Source organism: Protopterus annectens, chromosome 6.part0 (assembly GCF_019279795.1).
Source record: "Protopterus annectens isolate FY-2018-M chromosome 6.part0, PAN1.0, whole genome shotgun sequence".
NCBI lineage: Eukaryota > Metazoa > Chordata > Ceratodontiformes > Protopteridae > Protopterus > Protopterus annectens.
The window spans coordinates 172,412,535-172,433,582 of NC_056737.1; the positions used below are offsets into that span (position 1 = coordinate 172,412,535).

The 21,048-nt window shown below is 39.1% G+C and overlaps 1 protein-coding gene across 1 annotated transcript in view; it reads left to right on the plus strand.

Annotated features, from left to right (window-relative positions):
• Nucleotides 1-18,672, plus strand: part of LOC122803790 (beta-1,4 N-acetylgalactosaminyltransferase 2-like) — a 493,524-nt gene extending 474,852 nt beyond the window's left edge. The window contains exon 7 of the mRNA XM_044073477.1: nucleotides 18,461-18,672. Coding sequence (XP_043929412.1) covers nucleotides 18,461-18,672 — 212 coding nt within the window. The remainder of the gene's footprint in view (nucleotides 1-18,460) is intronic.
• Nucleotides 18,673-21,048: the final 2,376 nt, after the last annotated feature.

Sequence of the window (21,048 nt, forward strand, 5' to 3'; positions counted from 1 at the left end):
CATGTGCCATTTCACTGATGTGTGTAGTATTGGCAGCATGTGTGTCTGTGTGTGCAGTACGTGTGTGATGTGTGTAGTACAAATGTATACCTGCTTACAAATGCATACACGACATCACATGGGCTTCACCATTCGTACACTAGCTTACGCGTTCTTCCACACGCGCACTCGGGCTAACACGTACGCACACATGCTTACACGGGCTTACTGGTGCGCATGGGCGCAGACACACTGTGGGCAGGTTTGCAGGTCACATCAGTGGTATCCATGGCGTACGCCATCAGTCTCCTGACGTTCCTTAGGATAGCTCATGACACGCCGCTTCCACTGAGTACTGACAGCACACATGTGACACTGCTCCGGTGAGGTTACAGTGTTTTGTACATACACACTCCTGTTGTCACCTATCGTCTACTCTAATAGTCCCCTTAACCTACACTACACTGTAGAGACTTGGCCCATATGGCATGACATGTTGTGATTCACTATCCTCAGCCTCACTTGCCTCACATTGCCTACAAATGCTTCACTACATCTCTGACAGAGTGCTTCCACACATAGGTACCTGTACACAGTAGCCATGTTGTCTCCAGCTTGCCATTCATCTGCATGGTGTGCTAACATCTAGCTAAACCTATATTTTGTATGTATATTATCCATATGTCTTGTTTTGAAGCGCAGCGCATTCTCATGGCGCTGCGCTACGCTTCCACACCAGGGATCACGGGAGGACAACTATTGGTTCATTGATATCCAATGGACAAAGCCGCCACTTGCCTTGGACTTGGACATTGGCATGCTTCTTTGACTGTATTCATACTGTATTTGCAGCTGTCATTGCTCCGTTTAGCAACGTGCAAAACGTTAGTCGCATAACATCCGGGTACATTTCTGCACATAACTCTGCTCTTGCACGGACAGCTTACTGTTTCATGTATCACGTAATACATCATTTGCATAGCTTACACATACAAATGGGGTATGTTGCAAATCCCAACATTGTCCATGCAATGTTCATGTTACGGGCGGTCTTGCACGCCCCTGCAGGTGTTTGCTGAATAGCCTGGCAGTCATCTTTCCTTGCTGTACTCTCACTCAATCCATGCTTCGTGTATCATGGCCCAGGCTTTGCTGTATGCTATGTCTATTTGTGGTGTATGCATGGCTCTGGGTATGTCCCACTGTCATCACTGGTAAAGGTGACACCCTATAGGTACTTCCTGTAGACTGCTGTGTCATTTGACATGTTAGCACATACCTGCGGATGAACTTCCTACTGCAGCGCTTTTCATACCTTCTGAGTTATCTTGCAGTCGATAATGCTGTTTCCTCAGACATGTATCTGTTTCTGATCATACCTATCAACCTCCTAGTGCAAAACATCTGTACAAAGCCTAACATGATGGGGGACAGATGGGGCAGATTCTACATATTGCTCTTACAAACGTAGATAGTTGACAGTATTATAGGTTTTGCATTAGTATGACCTTTCTGAGGGATTTGGGGTCTTAAACACATATGTTTATCATTATTTAATGACGTCAGTTCTCAGGTATTTGGCAGACAGGTACAGATTGTGAGAGGAACACACCACACATATGAGGCATACATCTGCACATTCGTACAGTTACGCCAATGCACACAATACATGGCGCCATCACAGGCCAGTTACCATTACATTCCTATTGCAGGACACACCCACCCACTGGGTTATATTCCTCACACAGGCCAACAGGTGCTTATCCACACAACTTATTCCATCATGTACCTTATGTGTATGCTGGTATTTGCACTTTCCGTCAGTGGTAGAGCTCATGTACGAGTATGGGGGACTGGACACTGTATCGGTGACACTGCATGACACCCTGTGGGACACATGTCGTTTGAGTCTATTAACCTTCCACATTGACTTTCACAGGCCATACGTTGTAATTCACATTTGTGGACAAACGTGCTTATGACTTGTACATGTTTTGTCATTTGTCCTGACGTCTTTCTTCTCACCTGTCCACCTAGTATCACTAGTTCTGTACAATTCATTAAGACGGGTTACCTTCATACCTCTCACCTGTACACATTATGGGTATATGCCCTGGGGTTTGACCTATGATTCTGTTATATTTGTCATGATAATGTGCCTTTCTGATAGATTGCTGGCAAGCCATGATGGACTGTGCGGTTAGGTAATCATGACTGACATTTCTATTTCATGATTACTAACTCTCATAATATTCGTATTCCCGACTACGCAATTATTCTATCAACGGTCTGACTTTGGCTGAGGTATATTTAATATAGTCCCTATTTGTCTGTCGTGTACTATGCCTTAGTCCAGCTGTCTTATTCTGACATTCTGGCAGGTATGGTTACCATCTTGGTTGTATGCATGTACATACTTGATAATCGCCTACATGACACTGATATAGGTCCCTACGTCTTCCCCCAATGGTTTACACAATATCCAGTGGATGGGTTGCACCTGTTTGGTGAATATAGGTGTGTGCTATACCCACATAGGTATATTGATCACTCCCATGGGGCGTACCTAATAGATCTGTGCCAACCAACACCTTGGCCCAATTCTGCATACCCATGATTCCCATACCTGACACACCTCCACAGTACCCATTCGACATGTTTAATGTGAGCGATAATAACGTGTGAGGACACTTCCGAGCACTCCCCACTCTGCGGATATCAGCTCGTACGTCATACATTCAATCGACCTATTTGCTATTTCCCTTGCACCTGCTACTGTTGCATGTACAGCTATATCGTAGTTGCAGCTGTGATGTCTTTAGCATCAATGATGGTTCGCACTTCGTAAGGATCAATTTTTGGGGTCCTGCAAAGGACACCTATATTCATGTTTAACGTGTAGAACTTGCAGGCCCTGTCACACTGGTAGTTTCCGGGAAATGGTTTGGAAACCGTCGGTGTATTCTCCTTTCATGCATGTCTGTCTGTCTATCCATATTAGCTATACCGTGACCTATTTATGTAAATGTGTTATATGTACAGGGATATATGTTTGTTGTGTATATATCTATTCATGTATTGTGTGTGTATAGATATATATATATATATATATATATCTGTACATATATACATATGTCTGTACATTCCTCATCTCGTAATTTGCTTTGGATTATGTCTGTGGATATATGTGTATATATATCTCCATATCATACCTTTCAACTGTACAGATTTCCGCTGCATGTACAGCTTGTTGCCTCTTATCATTGCTCCGTTTTTCATAACCTTGTGTCTATCTGGCAAGTTAGTGGCATATCATTAAAGACTGACGTTGGTAAATAATGACAAACATTTCAGGTTACGACTTCATACCCTTCAGAGAATCCATGCTAGTGACATACCTGTTATTCTATCCACTTTCTATGTTTGTTAGGCAATATCTGGGGATTGTCCCTATTTGTACCAGTTGTTGTCTTGTCCGGTTTCGTACTTTACGGGTTTAACAGGTATGAGCCATGTACATAGAACGTGTGGAAAACACCATTCATTTTCTATTCTGCGAGCGGATTACACACGCGCAGGCGCACTTGCATATCCTTATTGTGGGTTACATATGTTTCATAGATAATTGTGCTTCCGTGAACTTTTATAATTCTGACCGTAACAGTTACATATCTGTATTCCAGTTTACGGACTACTGCAAAACACACATTCACCTTTACATATTTAAATGTGTGTACTGCACGAATGCTTTCATTACACTTTCAAGTTATATGTGCAGTGGTCGTAGGTCAACCGGGACTGCATTCACATTGGCCAGATACCGGAACCACTATTCTATTGGTGTTCTCCCTCATTGATATGAATACCCATAGTACTTAGCTACATCAACATACGCCTCACCGCTTCACCTACGACTCAGGCATCCATTCTCCTGCTGGGAAAAAGGTGGTACTACATATTAAACATTCCCTATTGCCTACTGCTGTGGACTCCGGCTGTATTGGTAATCACTCCGAGGATATGCAGAACACCAAGGCATATAGTCCAGCCACATACAGGTCTTTGATTGTCAGGGTGTTCATGTAGTGATCTGGGTTTAGGCTTGTCCACCTGGTGAACGGAACTTCTCTGACCGAGGTCAAATGTCAGACGAAGCATATGGACAGGGATTATCTCCCTATTTTGAAGTTTTACCTGTGTTTATAGACACAGGTGTTTGGGCACCTGTCAGCAGCTTATTCTGTTGCATTACATATTATGGGTGGGGTTGTTACAGTCCATACTCCACGGTGAGGAGTGTTCCCATTCACATTTGACTATTACCTGTATACAGTCATATGGTGATTATTATTTTTTGGACATGAAGTGACTACAGGTATGCAGTTGTACATTACACAAGTGTGAAGGGCTGTTCCTGTAAATATGTATGGATCATACCTCTCAACCTCTTAGAGCACTGAACCTGCGCAAAACCTACATGATGGGGGGACAATTAGGGACACATTTTAACGATTGCTCTTACAAGCTTAGAACATTGATAGAATGCTAGGTTTTGCATTAGCATGACTTTTCTGCAGGTTGTGGTGTCTTATACTCAGGATATTTCTCATTATTTAGTGATGTCAATCCTCAGCTATTTACCACACTGGTGCAGATTGTCGGAGGCACACACCAACACTATGGGGTGAACCTGTGGTCATTCTTAGGGTTGCCACCTTTTCAACTGCCCAAAGTGGGACATGTTCTGTAGAGATGTCAGATTTTCCAGGACAAAACATACCTACAGCCGTGCATAGTACTGAACTTTAACCTTTTTTGTTCATATAATAGCTTATTCTAGTAACATTTGAATTGCTTATGCTACTTAACATACCATATTGAGGATTCATATATAAAATAACCGTTTTATGCGACTATTGAAGTAAATTAGGGAATAAACTCTCAGGACATTTGCTATGTCTTGATTTTTTTCACAGGACACAACTGCCTACAGAGGGATTGTTACTCGCAAAGTGGGACAGGTGGTGACTCTGGTCATTCTGCGAATATCAGGACAGTTGAGTGGTATGGCACGGACCTCTGTAATATGCTGTTGTGTTCTGGCACAGCAGTAGCTCAGCATTAAAGACTGCAGTCGGAACGTGCTGACAGACAGTTGGGTTTCAGACTTCATACTCCAGACATTAATGCCAATGTGCAAATTGTTATTCTATCAAATTCTGTTTCTAAGAGATATGTTTACAGATTGTCCCTGATTTTGGACCTTTGTCTCACTTATATTCACGGCTCTGTCCAGATATTTTGTTCACACAGGTTGACAGGTATGGTCAGTCACGACTGCACACAGTCAGTGTCCCTCACACTTGATCAGGGTTGACCTGTTTACATAGTGTCTTCCTCGCCCTCATGCCATTTTCCTCATGACATAGGGTTACCACCTGTCCCACTTTGCGAGGGACAGTCCCTCTTTGGGCAGTTGTGTCCTGACATGTAATTGTCAACATGGCAAATGTCCTGAGATTTTAGGACAAACATATTTCTTATATTTTATGTGATAGTTGCATTAAACAGTTAATTCTGTACCTAAAATACCTGACTGTTATGAGAAACAGAATAAGCAACTAAAATGCTACAGGAATACGCTTTTCGGTAGGCAAAACAGTTATGTTCTGTCCTTTGTACTGGCCATGGGTATGTGTCGGCCTGTACAGTCTGATGTCTGTACCAAACATGTCCCACTTTGGCCATTTGTAAGGGTGGCAACCCTACTGTGACAGTTGCAGTGAACACAGTATATTTTACAGGCCGACACATACCCACGGTCAGTTCGGCAGATAGAACTTACAATTCTTGCCTATATCTAAGCTTATTCTTGTAGCATTTCGGTATCTTATTCTGTTTGTTATGACATTTATGTATTATACGTCCAGTGAAATATGTTTAATGCAATGATTGCATGACATCTATGGAGGAATTATGTCCTATATTCTCTGGACATTTGCCAGTTTTACATGTTTGTGACAGGACACATCTGCCCACAGAGGGACTGTCGCTCGCAAAGTGGAACAGGTGGTAATCTTGGTCAACGGTACGGCTCATACTGTTCCTTTCGGCCTACATGTGTCTGTGTTGTTATGGCTCATTTATATGCTCTTTTTGTTTCGTTTACATGCGTATGCTATTTCCTGTCACATTTGGTATGTGAAATACGGACATACCTTTTGTATGTGACTATTACATGGCTTGTGGGATATGATTCAGACATACGGTCACTACCTATATCTACATTTCTCTTCGTGTATTTTGTTATGGACACATCTGCACAGCTATGTTCCCTCCCTCAAATTATGGGTCGGCTGGTGACCCTCTCCATTGGACTGGACATACCTACTGGCAGCGCGCTAACATCTGTTACTTTTCACTTCCACATGGTATAGCTATCAGCACTATGTTGGACTACAGGCACACAGTTTTCCTGTCATTTGTTCATGGGTAGGGACCCATTATTCCCTACCGTGCATTTGTGTTTGAGTCTTCATTTTCTGTTCGCAGGGACTCTGCTTTGCATATGTTTCAGTCTCCACGGACACTGATAGGTACGATTACTATTGCTGGTGGAATATAATATTCAGCAGTTTAGGTTGCTCCTCGAAAGCCGACATTGACACGCCTCCCTGCACAACTTCGATACGCCCTTGCACTCATGCAAATTTCCTTTGCACGTGGCTGTGGCAGCTGTGCACCTTCATTAATATGCATATGGCGTGACTACTCCACATCTACGCCACACAGCCGGTGCAAGCCTTACGCCGAACTTGCGCCGAGCTTCATGAATCCGGGGGATACTTTAAAACACATCACATTTCTTCAGTGTTTTTGTTCCTAAAAAGCATATTCCAGTTTGTCTTCAGATATTTCTTAGCTATGATTTAGTTCAATATTAACACTTTGATTTTATGAATTTGGGGTTAACTGCTATTTCTTTGATTTGTAACCCTTAAGACAGAAATGTAATATGATGATCATAACCTTGTAGGTTGGCACAATTTTATGACTTCTGATTTTGCTATTTACTCATATTACATCCAACATATTTTGGTATCTTGAGTCTTTTTTGAACCAGTTAATGTGCCTATTTTCCTTTTTAAATATACAACAAACATTTTTCTAACTATGGATGTTTTATCAATTTACCCAGCATCACTTTATTTTATTTTATTTTTTTACTTTAGATCTCATGTACCAGTCTGAACTTACTCTATTTAGAAATCAGTTAATTAATTAACATGTCTAGTTGTTGTTTTCAGTGCTTTGTAGATCCCAATTATTGTTATTTTAATTACTGATTCTGATCATTCTAGTACCCAAACATCAAACTTCTTTTACTCTTTAGATATTTTTAATAAATTGCAGAAATATTGCCTCCTTGTCCTTTATGGCTTGCCCGTTTTGATTATATATTTTGTAGATCTCTATTTATAGTATCTTGCCATCATTTGTAGACCAGGTTTTAAGTTATTACTCCAACAACAATTTAAGTTCATCAGTTTGCACAGTAAGAATTCTATTGTTTAAACGATGGACATTTTACATCAAAATAGGCTGAATTGTGTTGTGAAGTGATTTTGAATGTAAAGCCTGTGAATTTGTTGACACAAATTTAAGAAAATTCTTGACCATGATTATTTTGCTTGCTATAGACAAACATATTTGATCTGTCCATAGGAAACATCAATAGCTCTTCATATGTAAATGTTTGAAAAATATGAATGATCTTCAGTTAAATTGTGATATTATAAAACTTTACATCGTGAAAGTTTTAGCCACTTTTAACAATATTTGGAAAATACGGTGGAATGTTCATACTCTTGATGAGATCCAATATCTCTGACTTTTTATTGTTCATTTATAAAGCCATTAGTATCAGTATAATTCCTTTAAAACGATTCATTTTTGATTGCAATCTAATAATATCATTCTGAACCCTGGTATAGAGATCACCATTCTGTGAAGATTATCCTTCTTAAAATAAGATTCAGTAGCTTTTCTTTGAAAGTCTGATTTTTTTGTTGGATTCTTTTTGGTCATTTGGCTACTCCCCCATCAGCATGCATACTGTGGGGAGAAGGCAAAGCCTCTCCATGACCAAGTAGTCTGAATTATTGATTGTTTTCATAAGGACACTTTGTGATCAACTGCTTATATAAGCACATACCAAAGAGGACATTATACTCAAATATTGGACTGATAAAGGAGGAGTAAAGTGGAATGATGACTCACTTGGATAAAGAAGGAACAAAGGGGAATGATGACTTCCTTGGATCTAGACAGTTTAACCTTAGTGATTAATCTGATTATAGATTTTCTAATAGTGGTCACATGATGACCAAAGATAGTTAACTGTTAATGAAAGTACCCAAGACCCTAAAGATAGAGTCAGTTTTTAGGGGGTATAAACTATGTGATAGGAGAAGGGGTGTTCAAGTTTGCAAAAGGACACAATTTTGAATTTCATGACATTTAATTTGAGGGTGTGATCTAAGCACTACTTGTTAGTGCATGTTAAGTACTCTGTCCATCCAGATGCCAGTAGGAGTATTTATGAGAGGTTTGACTTTGTAATTATCAGAAAACTTTGTCAGCAACAGGACCTTGGTGTCAGCTTTAATATCAGATAGGTAGATACAAAAGGAGTTATCCTAGGAAGAGAGCTCTGCTAGAGCCCAGCATACTCCTTCCTCCAAGATAAGTGCACCCATTTACTCTGCCATACTATCACCTACCCAAGCTATTAATTGAACTTGGATCTCCTCAGCTGTAATATGGCATTTATTCTTGTATGCCACCAGTGCTTCTGTCTCCATTTGCTAGAATGTTCTATGATCTCTGTGTAGTATAGTTAAACTTTTTTTAACAATTGTCTGGCAAATAGTGTCACCATTGTTTGTCCCAAGAATCTCATTTAGACTTGATTTTTCCAAATGCTCCAAAAGTTTAGCGCTATTCCCTTTCTGACTTTCTTTCACATTGTGTTCAGTTTAAAGTTTGTCCTCTTATTGATTTTGCCTTCTAGTTTCCTACTCTGGTATTTAAAAATATTCTAACTACAACAATTGTCTATATATGACCCTTATTTAATGGGCTTTTCTATACCATTCCAAACACAAATTGACTGACACTAAATAATCTGTTTGAGTTCAGTTCCCTGATTGTTTCTAAGTGTGCTGCAGCAGTCATTAATTTGTTTTCACAGATTTGCCTTTTCAGCATGTCATTGCAAGTTTGGCTTTATATGTAATGTTTGCAGTGGTCACCCCCCCCCACACACACACACACACATAGCTATGCTGTATGGGACTTACCCCATGAAATAAATGCTTACATTTAATTTTTTCATTGGGCTGCATTCCTTACCAGCTGTGCTCAGCAAGTTGTAAGTTGACAAATTATAGTGTGACCTTGCTTAATGTCTCTATTGTGTTCTTTTTACCTTATTTTAATGAATGCATTAATTCATTGTTTTCTACCGTACTGACCTTTTTCCTCTTGTATAGCTAGTAACATTTCTTTAATATTGAATAAATCTTACTTTTCTGGATGCTCATTCTCTAGCCATGTAGATGGTCTTACTGGACTTAATATACATGAAATAAGTGGTCTTTGTTGCAAATCGTTTTTCTTTTTTTCAGTTTCAGACTTTGTTTTTACTTTGTTTTGCTGAGAAACATTATTTGATGTCTGTCTGTATTTTGCATTGTACTTGTTTTCCTTTTATAATAGCACATACTCTGCTGAGATATAGTAGTCACATTCCATCCTCACATCATCTTTAATGTTTTACCCTTATCATGTCTTACTTTTCTGTCTTCTTCTGTGAAGGAGGCTAAGCTTACAAACCCTTTCTTCTTACGGCATTTTCTCTATCTGTCCCTCATGCCACCCTGATTGCAGCTCTCTGTACCCACTCCAGAAGTCTGAACTTTTTATCCATGTAAGATCTCCAAATAGCAAGCAGTTCCCAAACTATAGCCTTAAAATGCCTGATAGAGGACTATCTGCTTTCTTGTCTCTCAATACTACACTCCTGAATAACACAACATAATATTTTTTTCTCTTTTTCTAACTATCTGCCCATGTGACCATTAAGTCCACATCCTTTGCTAGATCCACCAATTCTCCTGTCCTTTTACTAAATGAGGATATCAGGGTGGGGAGAAGAGAGCCAAGGACTGTGGCCATCAATTGACCACATTATCTATAGCTGAGAATCACCCATACCCTGAAGATAAATTCTATCCATGCTATTGGAAGCTATACATAGAGTTGACACTGTATCTCAGTCTCTGTGTGAAAATATTGAAGAACATCATCTGAATAAAATGTTTTAGGGTATGAAATAAATAAAACATAATAGTACATGTACAAACTGGCAGTTCTTTCCTTCTTTGATACAGAGTATTTTTAGTATAGTTATATTATGACATTGTCCAAATATTTCAAACCTAGCATGTGAGGCAAGTCTCACAGATTAACTGTTATGTCCTAGCAGGTGTCAGTTTTGCATAGTGGGCATTCTGCCTACCAAAATGTAACTCGTTATACCTGTGTGGGGTAATGTAACATAGGGAACCTCTGCTGCCCGCTTTTTGCACTATCAGGGGGCATAAAAGCCTATTTTTCCCTTTACAATTGCTCCATTCCTAGACAATATTCATAAGTCTTTAACTATGTGCATACTGTCTAGCAAAATACAGCTGCTTCTAGCAAAGAAGAATTAACCATTTGTATGGGTTGCTGTTTCAGAAGTATTCTGTGCAGATAAGACTAATTAGGTATGCATGTTGTACTACTATTCTGTGCAGATAAGACTAATTAGGTATGTGTGTTGTACTACTATTCTGTGCAGATAAGACTAATTAGGTATGTGTGTTGTACTACTATTCTGCGAATATAAGACTAATTAGGTATGCATTTTGTACTACTATTCTGTGCAGGTAAGACTAATTAGGTATGCATGTTGTACTATTATTCTGTGCAGGTAAGACTAATTAGGTATGCATGTTGTACTATTATTCTGTACAGGTAAGACTAATTAGGTATGCATACTGCAATACTATTCTGTACAGTTATGACTAATTTGGTATGCATACTGTACTACTATTCTGTGCAGATAAGACTAATTAGGTATGCATGTTGTACGTCTCATCTGTGCAGATAAGACTAATTAGGTATGCATGTTGTACTTCTCATCTGTGCAGATAAGACTAATTAGGTATGCATGTTGTACTACTATTCTGTGCAGATAAGACTAATTAGGTATGCATGTTGTACTACTATTCTGTGCAGGTAAGACTAATTAGGTGTGCATATTGTATGACTATTCTGTGCAGATAAGACTAATTAGCTTTTCATGCTGTACTACTTTTCTGTGCAGATAAGACTAATTAGGTATGCATGTCATATTACTATTCTGTGCAGGTAAAATTAATTAAGTATGCATATTGTACTACTATTCTGTGCAGGTAAGACTAATTAGGTATGCATGTTGTACTACTTTTCTGTACAGGTAAGCCTAATTAGGTACGCATATTGTATTACTGTTCTGTGCAGGTACGATTAATTAGGTATACATGTTTTATAACTATTCTGTACAGATAAGACTAATTAGGTATGCACATTGTACTACTTTTCTGTGCAGATAAGGCTAATTCGGTATGCATGTTCTACTACTATTCTGTGCAGGTAAGACTAATTAGGCATGCACGTTCTACTACTATTCTGTGCAGGTAAGACTAATTAGGCATGCACGTTCTACTACTATTCTGCGCAGGTAAGACTAATTAGGTATGCATATTCTACTACTATTCTGTGCAGGAAAGACTAATTAGGTATGCATGTTGGACTACTGTTATGTGCAGGTAAGACTAATTAGGTACGCATGCTGTACTACTACTCTGTGTAAGTAAGACTAATTAGGTAGGCATGTTGTACTACTATTCTGTGCAGGTAAGACTAATTAGGCATGCATGTTGTACTAATGTTCTGTGCAGGTAAGACTTATTAAGTATGCATGTTGTATTACTATTCTATGCAGGTAAGACTAATTAGGTATGCATGCTGTACTACTATTCTGTGCGGGTAAGACTAATTAGGTATGCATGTTGTATAACTATTTTGTGCAGATAAGACTAATTAAGTATGTACGTTGTACTATTATTCTGTGCAGGTAAGACTAATTAGGTATGCATGTTGTACTACTTTTCTGTGCAGGTTTGGCTAATTAGGTATGCATGTTGTATAACTATTTTGTGCAGATAACCTTAATTATGTACATTGTACTGCTTTTCTATGGAAATTTATTTATATGCAGTTTGTTTGCCAGGATGGTCTATTGGGCCACGAGGAGCCTGTTTTTAATGGAGTCCTAGGGAGAAAAGCTCCAGAAAGATATAAAATTTACAAATTCAGAAATTACAAACTTATAAAATTATAATATGAAAGTTAGAGAAATGGAACATAATAATAGTTGCACTAAATTAACAAACATTACAAACAGTTATAATATGAAAGCTAGAAAAAATGCAGGATAATAACTACTGTAGTAAGTTGCCATTTGAGGGATCAAATTAGTACAATGTATGAAAAAAATCCTTTACAAACAGATTAAGATATTAGCAAAATGTTCTAATTCTGAGAGTTATTAATAGGAATTATTAGGCTAAAGGAGACTAATAGCAGATGTATTGGCTATAGAAAGAGCTATAGTTAAGAAAGTTATGTAGGACGGGGGAAATTCCCATTGTGAGGTTAGGTGTGAGTGAAGTAAAGTTTTGAAGATGGAGAGACTGTTAGCGGTACGGATAAGGGGTGGGAGAGAATTCCAGTGGCATGCTAGACAGAAGGATAGAAGTTGTTTGCCTGGGTCCGGGTGGGTTTATGTAGTTCTATTAGATTTTGGAAGTTGGATCATAGACATCTGTTAGGTAGATGCATTTGGAAGGTAGAGCCAAGGGAGGGACAAAGAGAAGGATTGAAAATAAGTTTATGTGCTTGGATAAGTTGCATATAGGTAAGATAATTGGGTAAGTCAAGCCAGTTCAGTTGGCGCAGGTAGATGCAGTGATGGGTATTGGTTCTGTGGCCTGTTGCAAATTTTGAAATTTTTAAGTAACAGGAGGAGTGTTTTGACTTGAGGGAGGAGAGCACATTAGTAAGGATAGAGGCACCGTACAGGGCGGAAGGGATAAGGTAGGTGTAAGCAAAAATGAGTCTGGTGGAGGGAGAGATGAATGGTTGTGGCGGTGGAGCATTCCATGTTTCTTATGAGTTTTTTTGATATTTAGTTGTAGATGGCTATCAAATTTTAGCTGATCATCAATGAGGATTCCTAATAGTTTAGCAGTAGAGACCATTTCAAGAGGTGTATTATTTTTGCTGGTGATAGAGAATGAGTTTTTGTCTAGGTTGGTGGTTTTGGAAGGGAGAAATATTAGTTTGGACTTGGTTGCATTTAGTGCTAGATGGTTATCTAGCATCCATTGTTCAGTAGAAGAGAAGGCATCTTGGGTTCATTTTATTAATGAGGAAGTGGACATGGCAGAGCAGATTATTGTTGAGTCGCCAGCATATGGGATAAGGTTAGCATTAGGGATAGCATAATAGAAGTTGTTAATGAAGATATTGAATAGAAGAGGACCTAGAATTGAGCCCTGGGCATACCTCTCAACCTGGAAACATCAAAAATCTGGACAAGGCCAATGAAAAATAGGTACAAATCTGTACACTGATTAAAATATAATTTGCATACATAATTATGTAAATCCACCCACTCCAATGGAATTGTGGGATGCCAGCTTTCGAATGCAAACTGAAGAACAGACAACTAAAATATGGCACCAGAGTCCCCCTGCAGCAATTCTAATCACTTGGGGCATTTGCTCACACATACACACGCGTGCCACAGACACTCTTCACAAGAAGAAGATACCTCAACTCATGATTCGATCCGGTCCACCATATGGGCATATAAGATAACAGTGACTGACACTAATCTCATTATATGTCAATGGGATGGGAATACATCACTACTTCCTTATGTCTAGCATGGCTCATACAAAGCAGACTTGAAATGGATTATGGGAAAGAGAAAGGGTTGAAGAAAAACATAATCACATTGATATGCTAAGCCCCTTTGACATCCATTGGTGGAAAATAAATGTTACGATTCTATAAGAAGCACTTATTTGTGATTTTGACACATTGAAATAGCTCAGAAGACAAAGATAGAGTGATGATATGTGGAACCAGACAATATGTAACAGGCATATGTACATTGACAAACTCACTTGGTCAAATGGTATAGTTATTCAAAATGACATTGTGTTGTTTATAGAAGGTAGCTAAAAAGCTAGCATTGACTCTTTGTGGACTCTGCTAAAGGCCTCAGTCTGAGGTGGTGGCAAGGAGCTGTGGCCAGCAGACAGTTGGTATTTATTATTGCAGTAATTCTAGGACTTGTGAGGGAATCCATCATGTTAAGGAGATCTTCCAACTATTCTACAAAGGAATATGTCCAGAATCCAGATCTAATGGATACATAGTGAAAGGCCAGGATGGCAGCCACAACAGCAGTCATCAAAGAAAAGGCACAAGTTTGGAAGGAGTTTGGTAAGGTGATCAAGAATCACCCACAGGTGGCCTCTAATAGGTTCCGACAAACTCTATTGTGGGTCAGGAAACTGGGGCAGAATATTACCCAGTCAGTTTTCAGCAGTGGTGCAGGAACACTGACTCTGACTAGGTAAACTATTAGGAAGTAGAAGATCATTACATTTCATAATCCATGAAATAAAACATAAAAATGCAGATGCTAGTTGTGTAACTAGGAATTACAGATTTTAGAAAAATGTGTTGCCATATTGAAATATAATAATTGCTAAAATATGCTGTGAATTTACCATGCAAAGCTAGCAGATCATCCTGTTTTAAGGCAGTATAGAATTACCATTTACAAGGATACCATCATCCTGACATTCCAGCTAAGCCTTTATATGCTGGGATAAGCCATCAAATATAATTTGTTTAATGGCCTTTCCTGCAGAGAGCGTTATGTCTTTCCAGCCTATTGCTTAGCACTGCAGTACTAACATGCAAAAATGCCCTTCTGATTGTCCATATTTGCACCTAACTCTCTTTCTAAGTAGTGGACTGCAGCATCACTGGCCTGGAAGAGAAGCAGACACTATGACGATATTAACAATAGCCTGAGCAGCATTTTTCCTGGCTCCTATACACATATCATTTTTCTGTTCATTACTTTATGGGTCACTTAGTTTCAGTACACCTGATACTCCCATATGATGAGATGGAGGATTAGGGGTGCAATACTGAGATCCTGTTCTGTGACTTATACTTGTTTGCATAAAGATTTTTAAACAAAATCCTATGTTTAATATGGAGATTGGTAAAGTAAAGCCTTGTTTAGCCTGTTTTGAATGAGTCATCATATTGCTAAAAAACACAGTATTATCTGTCAGCCTCACCTTTGTAGGCTGTGTAAGAGAAATCCCATCTTGAACCTGCAGCACAATTCCAGTTTTGTTTCTCTGTAGTCATGAGAAACAATTAGTCATTATTCAGAGTCAATGTGCTTTAAACATTTAAGAATCTATGATATATGTTAAAGAATGTTATGGGAAAAGCAACTACAAGAATTATATAAATACCGTCACTGCATAAGTTTGCAAAGATACTGTAATATTATGGCTAGGTTTCCCAGTTATAGTTCTTCCACTGTCCGTAACATTTATATATTTTTGTAACAATTCTAAGCAAAATTTATTCAAATAAATCTGGAATAAAGCGCTGCTTACTCAACACTGCAACATCATTCTTAAACAAAAGAGCGTATCTTTTTAGGGAAGTATACAGGACAGTGAACTGGGCTGGCATTGCAATAGATTAATAACAAAAAAAGTAAGTACGTCAGTACTCATGATCCGATCTGGTCCAGTCCACCATAACATGAGAAAGCAGCTTCTCTTCCACTCACAAAACCAGCCAACCTAAAAAAGTCCTTCCCGCTCACAGCAGAAAGCAGCCAGCATGTTTCCTATCCACCAAAAGCTTCTCTTCCAGCAGTCCCAGCTCGAGAAAGCAGCCTTGCTAGTAAATAAAGTCCTTTCCGCTCACTGTAAATGTGTGACAGTCACTGACAGGCTGATGAGAAAGTGCTGCAGCTAGCATAACTGCTCATAAAAGTAAATAAAGTCCTTTCCCCTTCTCGCTCGCCAGAAATGTGTGACAGACTGACAGGCTGGTGAGAAAGCAGCTAGCATAACCGCTAGCAAATTAGTAAATAAAGTCCTTCCTGCTCACTGGAAATGTGTGACAGGCTGATGAGAAAGCAGCTAGTATAAAATATGTTTCCAGCTTCCCGCTCGCTAGTAACAGCCGGAAATGTGTCCTTGAGCTGAATTCCGACAGGCTGATGGAACTGACGTCATCGCACACGTGATGACATCAGCTCAAAAAGTGGAAACATTTTTTTTTTAAAAGTTGGGAAAAAATTCGGACATGAAGGGTGCCACTCGGGAATTGTGGCACCCCATTATTTGGATTCCAAAACTGAGTAAAAAATGAGTAATTTGGTACGGTTGGGAGGTATGGCCCTGGGGCACACCTGTGCGAGTATTTAGGAATGAGGAAGTAGCTTTTTTTCCACTTAACTGCTTGTTTCCTATTTGATAGATAACTGGTGAACCAGTCGATAGTGGAGTGGGATAGATTTAGTTTAGAGAGTTTAGTAAGGAGAAAGTTGTGAGAGATGATGTCAGAGGTCTTTAGAGAGATCTAAGAGGAGGGTGAATACAATAAGACTGGAGTTGTGTGCCTAGTTTACAGTTTCTAGGAAGGAGAGGAGAGTGGTGGTGGTGCTATGGCCGGGCTGGAATCCATGCTGGGTGGGGGTGAAAAGGTTATTATTAATAAGATAGGGTAGAAGTTGTAGGTGGATGCATTTTTCGAGGAGTTTGAAAATAGGGGATAAGATAGCGATGGGACAGAAATTGTGGATATCGTTGTTGTTGCCCCCTTTATGGAGTGGAATAATAAAGGCCTTTTTCCAGAGCTGGGGAACATGGCATTCTGAAATTGATCAGTTTATTAGGATGCAGATAGGAAAGGCAATGGCTTCAGCTGCTATCTTTAGGAAGTAGGAAGGTATCTCGTCAGGGGCATTAGAACATGGTTTTTGGTTTAGAAGTTTTTTATGGTAGAGATAGGGATAGGGTTCATGGAGAAGGGAGGAGATTGGGAGCTGGAGGTATTGGAGGAGTGGAGGATATGTAAAGATAGATGTGGGGAAGCAAGATTATTAATGAAGTTTTTGTTAGTTTGCCTATGGAGTCAATAAAGAAAGAATTGAACTGAGTAGCTAAATCGAGGTCTGAGGCAGGGGTTTTCTTTTTTACCTGGGTTAAGGAGAGAGGAAATTCCTTTCCAGTATTTTTTAAGGTATGTATGTTGTACTATTATTCTGTGCAAATAAGACTAATTAGGTATGCATGTTGTACTATTATTCTGTGCAAATAAGACTAATTAGTTATGCGTGTTGTCCTACTATTCTGTGCAGATAAGACTAATTAGGTATTGCTTGTTGTGCTACTAGTCTGTGCATATAAGACTAACTAGGTATGGATGTTGCACTATTATTCTGTGCAGGTAAGACTAATTAGGTGTGCATGCTCTACTACTATTCTGTGCAGGTAAGACTAATTAGGTAAGCATGTTGTACTACAACACTAACTGTAACAGACGGTGTTCAAGGCTTCTTTTCTACTATAAATTAGCTAAAATACCAAGTGCTGTTTCTGGGGACAAAATACATATGTATGGATGATTAGCTGTTACCATTCATATATGGTTGCATTTTATCTATAAGTTCTACATTCATCATGATTATAAACTCTGGTAGTACATATCTAGCTACCACTGCACATATAGGGCATATTTAAATGAGGAGATATACTTTCATTGGACTTTTAGACTACATACATGTCAGATGGGGACTGATTTCTGGAGAGGAGATCAACAGTCAGGAATAATTCTGTGATGATTACACAATGTGTTGAGCATTACACAAATTATTTTGTAATATGTACTTATTTTCTGTACATGAAACAATTTGTACAGGACTGGATTTAACAAGATGAAACGTGCACATGCTGTGCTGTGCATGTACTTCACTCCTTTTGTTTGACCTATTTACTTGAATATAGGTACACTTACAAAGGTATCTCAAATACAAAAGTAAAGTAAATGAAAATGAAATGAAAGAGAATGTAAAATGTGACCAACAGTTACATAAAATTTAATAGGACTTTAACTACATTTATAGCTTTATGAGTAGCATTTTTGATAGCTTAGACTGGCTTGTTTTTATTCATAACACAAAACAAACATATATATTTTTGTCTTATAGAATTTTTTGTTGATGGCATTGGAGTACTAAATGTGGGCTCATGTACAGATGTTTCAGTTGACCATCAACCCCGTGACAAGCCATCAGACAATATTCTAGCAGCAATGGAAAACAAATATGCAGGCTTCCGAAGAAACACCAATGAGCAGCAGAAATTCAAACTGAGAGAACACTTTTTCAAGAATAGATTAAAGTGTTTTTCAAGAAAGTGAACAGAATTATAAATTTTCTTTTGTCACATATATATTTATGATGGTTTATCATTATTGACAGCTCTATTTGGGAGTTCTTGATTTCCACATTTTCGTACATTATTTATTTTCAGAAAGAAAGAAGACAACTTTGATTATAATAATTTCTTATTCTGGCATTAGGATACCTCAGGTTGGTGTTTTGGTAACTGTCAAACTGCACTTACATAATTATGGATTGCCACTGTATACCCAATGTAAAATTCTGTAGCAGAAGTTTGCTCCAAACATAAGAAAAGTAATGAAAAATAAATGAAGTACTGGTCTGGATTAAAAAAAAAAAACAGGATGCATTAAAGGTTTTCAGTAGAGAAGGAAATGTGTACCTTGTCATTCAAATAGCTCCATACATCTGCATAACACTCAGTCTGTGGGTGGAGCTATCCACAGGTTAGTTTCAGGGAGGCAGGTACACAAATAGACGCTGTAAGGTCAGCAGCTTCTTGTCTTAAAAAATGGTCAATGATCTAAATCCAGACATGTATAATATAATGACATTATCATAGGTTCATAGGTTGGTACTAGGCTATCAGCCCTAGGGCCTATACAAGCCTAGTCATAACAATTCCCTGGCTATTTCTTCCAAGAATATTTACTTCCCTGGTCCCCTGTCTAGCAGGGCGACTGATGTGATTCCCGGGGTGAATTTCCTATCTCCCATCCAATTGTCAAAGTTCCTTTTGAAGAGGGCCAAAGAGGTGCTCAGCTTGACATGTATGGGCAGTCTATTCCAGAGTATGAGGAGTGTCTGGGTCAGGAACGTATTCCTCCAGTGTGTTTTGTTCATTGTGATGACCAGGTTTAGAGCCCTGGAGCATATAGCTCTCAGGAATTTGGATTTCTTTAAGTGTAGCATGTCCAACAGCTCTAGGTTTGACATGGCCTTGTATGTTAAGCAGAGATTGCCTCTGAGTAGGTGATATGCGACAGAGTATAGCTGGAGTTTTTTTAGATGGTCAGCATAGGGCATCTGGTTTAGGCTTGGGATTATTTTAGTGAGGTATTTCTGTGGCCTTTCCAGTTGTTGCAGATACCAAATTGCACTCTATAATGGGTCTAATGAGGGATGAGTACAGTGGGACAATGACCTCCCTTTTTCTGGATGAAAAGCCCTTAGAGATGAGGTGTGCCACATAGAAGGATCTCCTGGCTGTTGTGGCAATGTGGATATTGAAGGTGAGACCACTGTCCACCTGTGTCCCTAAGTCCCTTATCACACTTTCAGTGTTTAATGTACTGCCACTTATGTGGTAATTCATGGGTACGTGTTTTTTCCCAAAGGGGATAACTACACATTTCTTGACATTGAACTTGAGCCCATGGCTCTGGCACCAAGGATCTGTTTCTGTAAGGCCCTTTTGTAGAATAGCCACATGATTTGGGGATTCAGTAATGGCTCCCAGTTTGCAGTCATTTATTTTTTATTTTATTTTTATTTTACATTTGTTGACCGGGATAGTCCAACTGGATGCATGTCCATTTTCAGTGGAGGCCCGGGGAGAAAAGCTCCAAGGGTAAGCAGATACAGCATTACATAATACCAGCATTACATATTACAAATAGGCTATTTACAGAGATTACATAAGTAAGCAAGTTAAACAAGTTCCACAGGTTACAGTTAATCCTGAGCACAAGTCAGGATTAAATAAATTACACAGTAAACTGGTTAACAGATTTTTTACACATTCTAGAGAGAGTTAGCCAGGCTTGATACATCTGTGAACTTTGTTAGTCAGAGTCCCTTAGTGCTGGCCTGTACTTCAGAGAAGTAGATGCCAAACAAGAGCGGTCCCAGGACTAAACCCTGAGGTACTCCACTTGTCACTTGTCTGGAGCTGGATTTTGAGTTGGTTACTTTTACAGTGTGAGTTCTGTCAGTAAGCCAGTTGGCAACTCATCAAGTGAAATAGGGATTAATGACCAGCTTAGTAAGTTTATCTATGATTCCAGAGTGGAGGATGGTGTTGAAGGCCTTGGCAAGGTCCGGATAGGCTGTGTGGACTGCCTTGCTCTCGTCCATGGCTCTGGAGACTGATTCAAAGAAGTCAATCAGGTTGAGGAGACAAGATCAGCCCTTTACGAAACCAAACTGGGTGGGGTCCAGTGACTGAAGGTTGCCAATGTCTTTATTTATAAGTTCCATGATAATGCGTTCCATGACATTGCAGATCAGGCTCGTCAGACTGATGGGACAATAGTTGCTGGGATCCAAGGGGGATCACCCCTTATGTAGTGGGATAACTGTAGCTGTGTGCCACTCATTGGGCATGAAGCCTGAGGGGAGGCTATGATTAATCATGGCACTTAGGTGAGGTGCCAGTTTATTTTGTAGTTCAT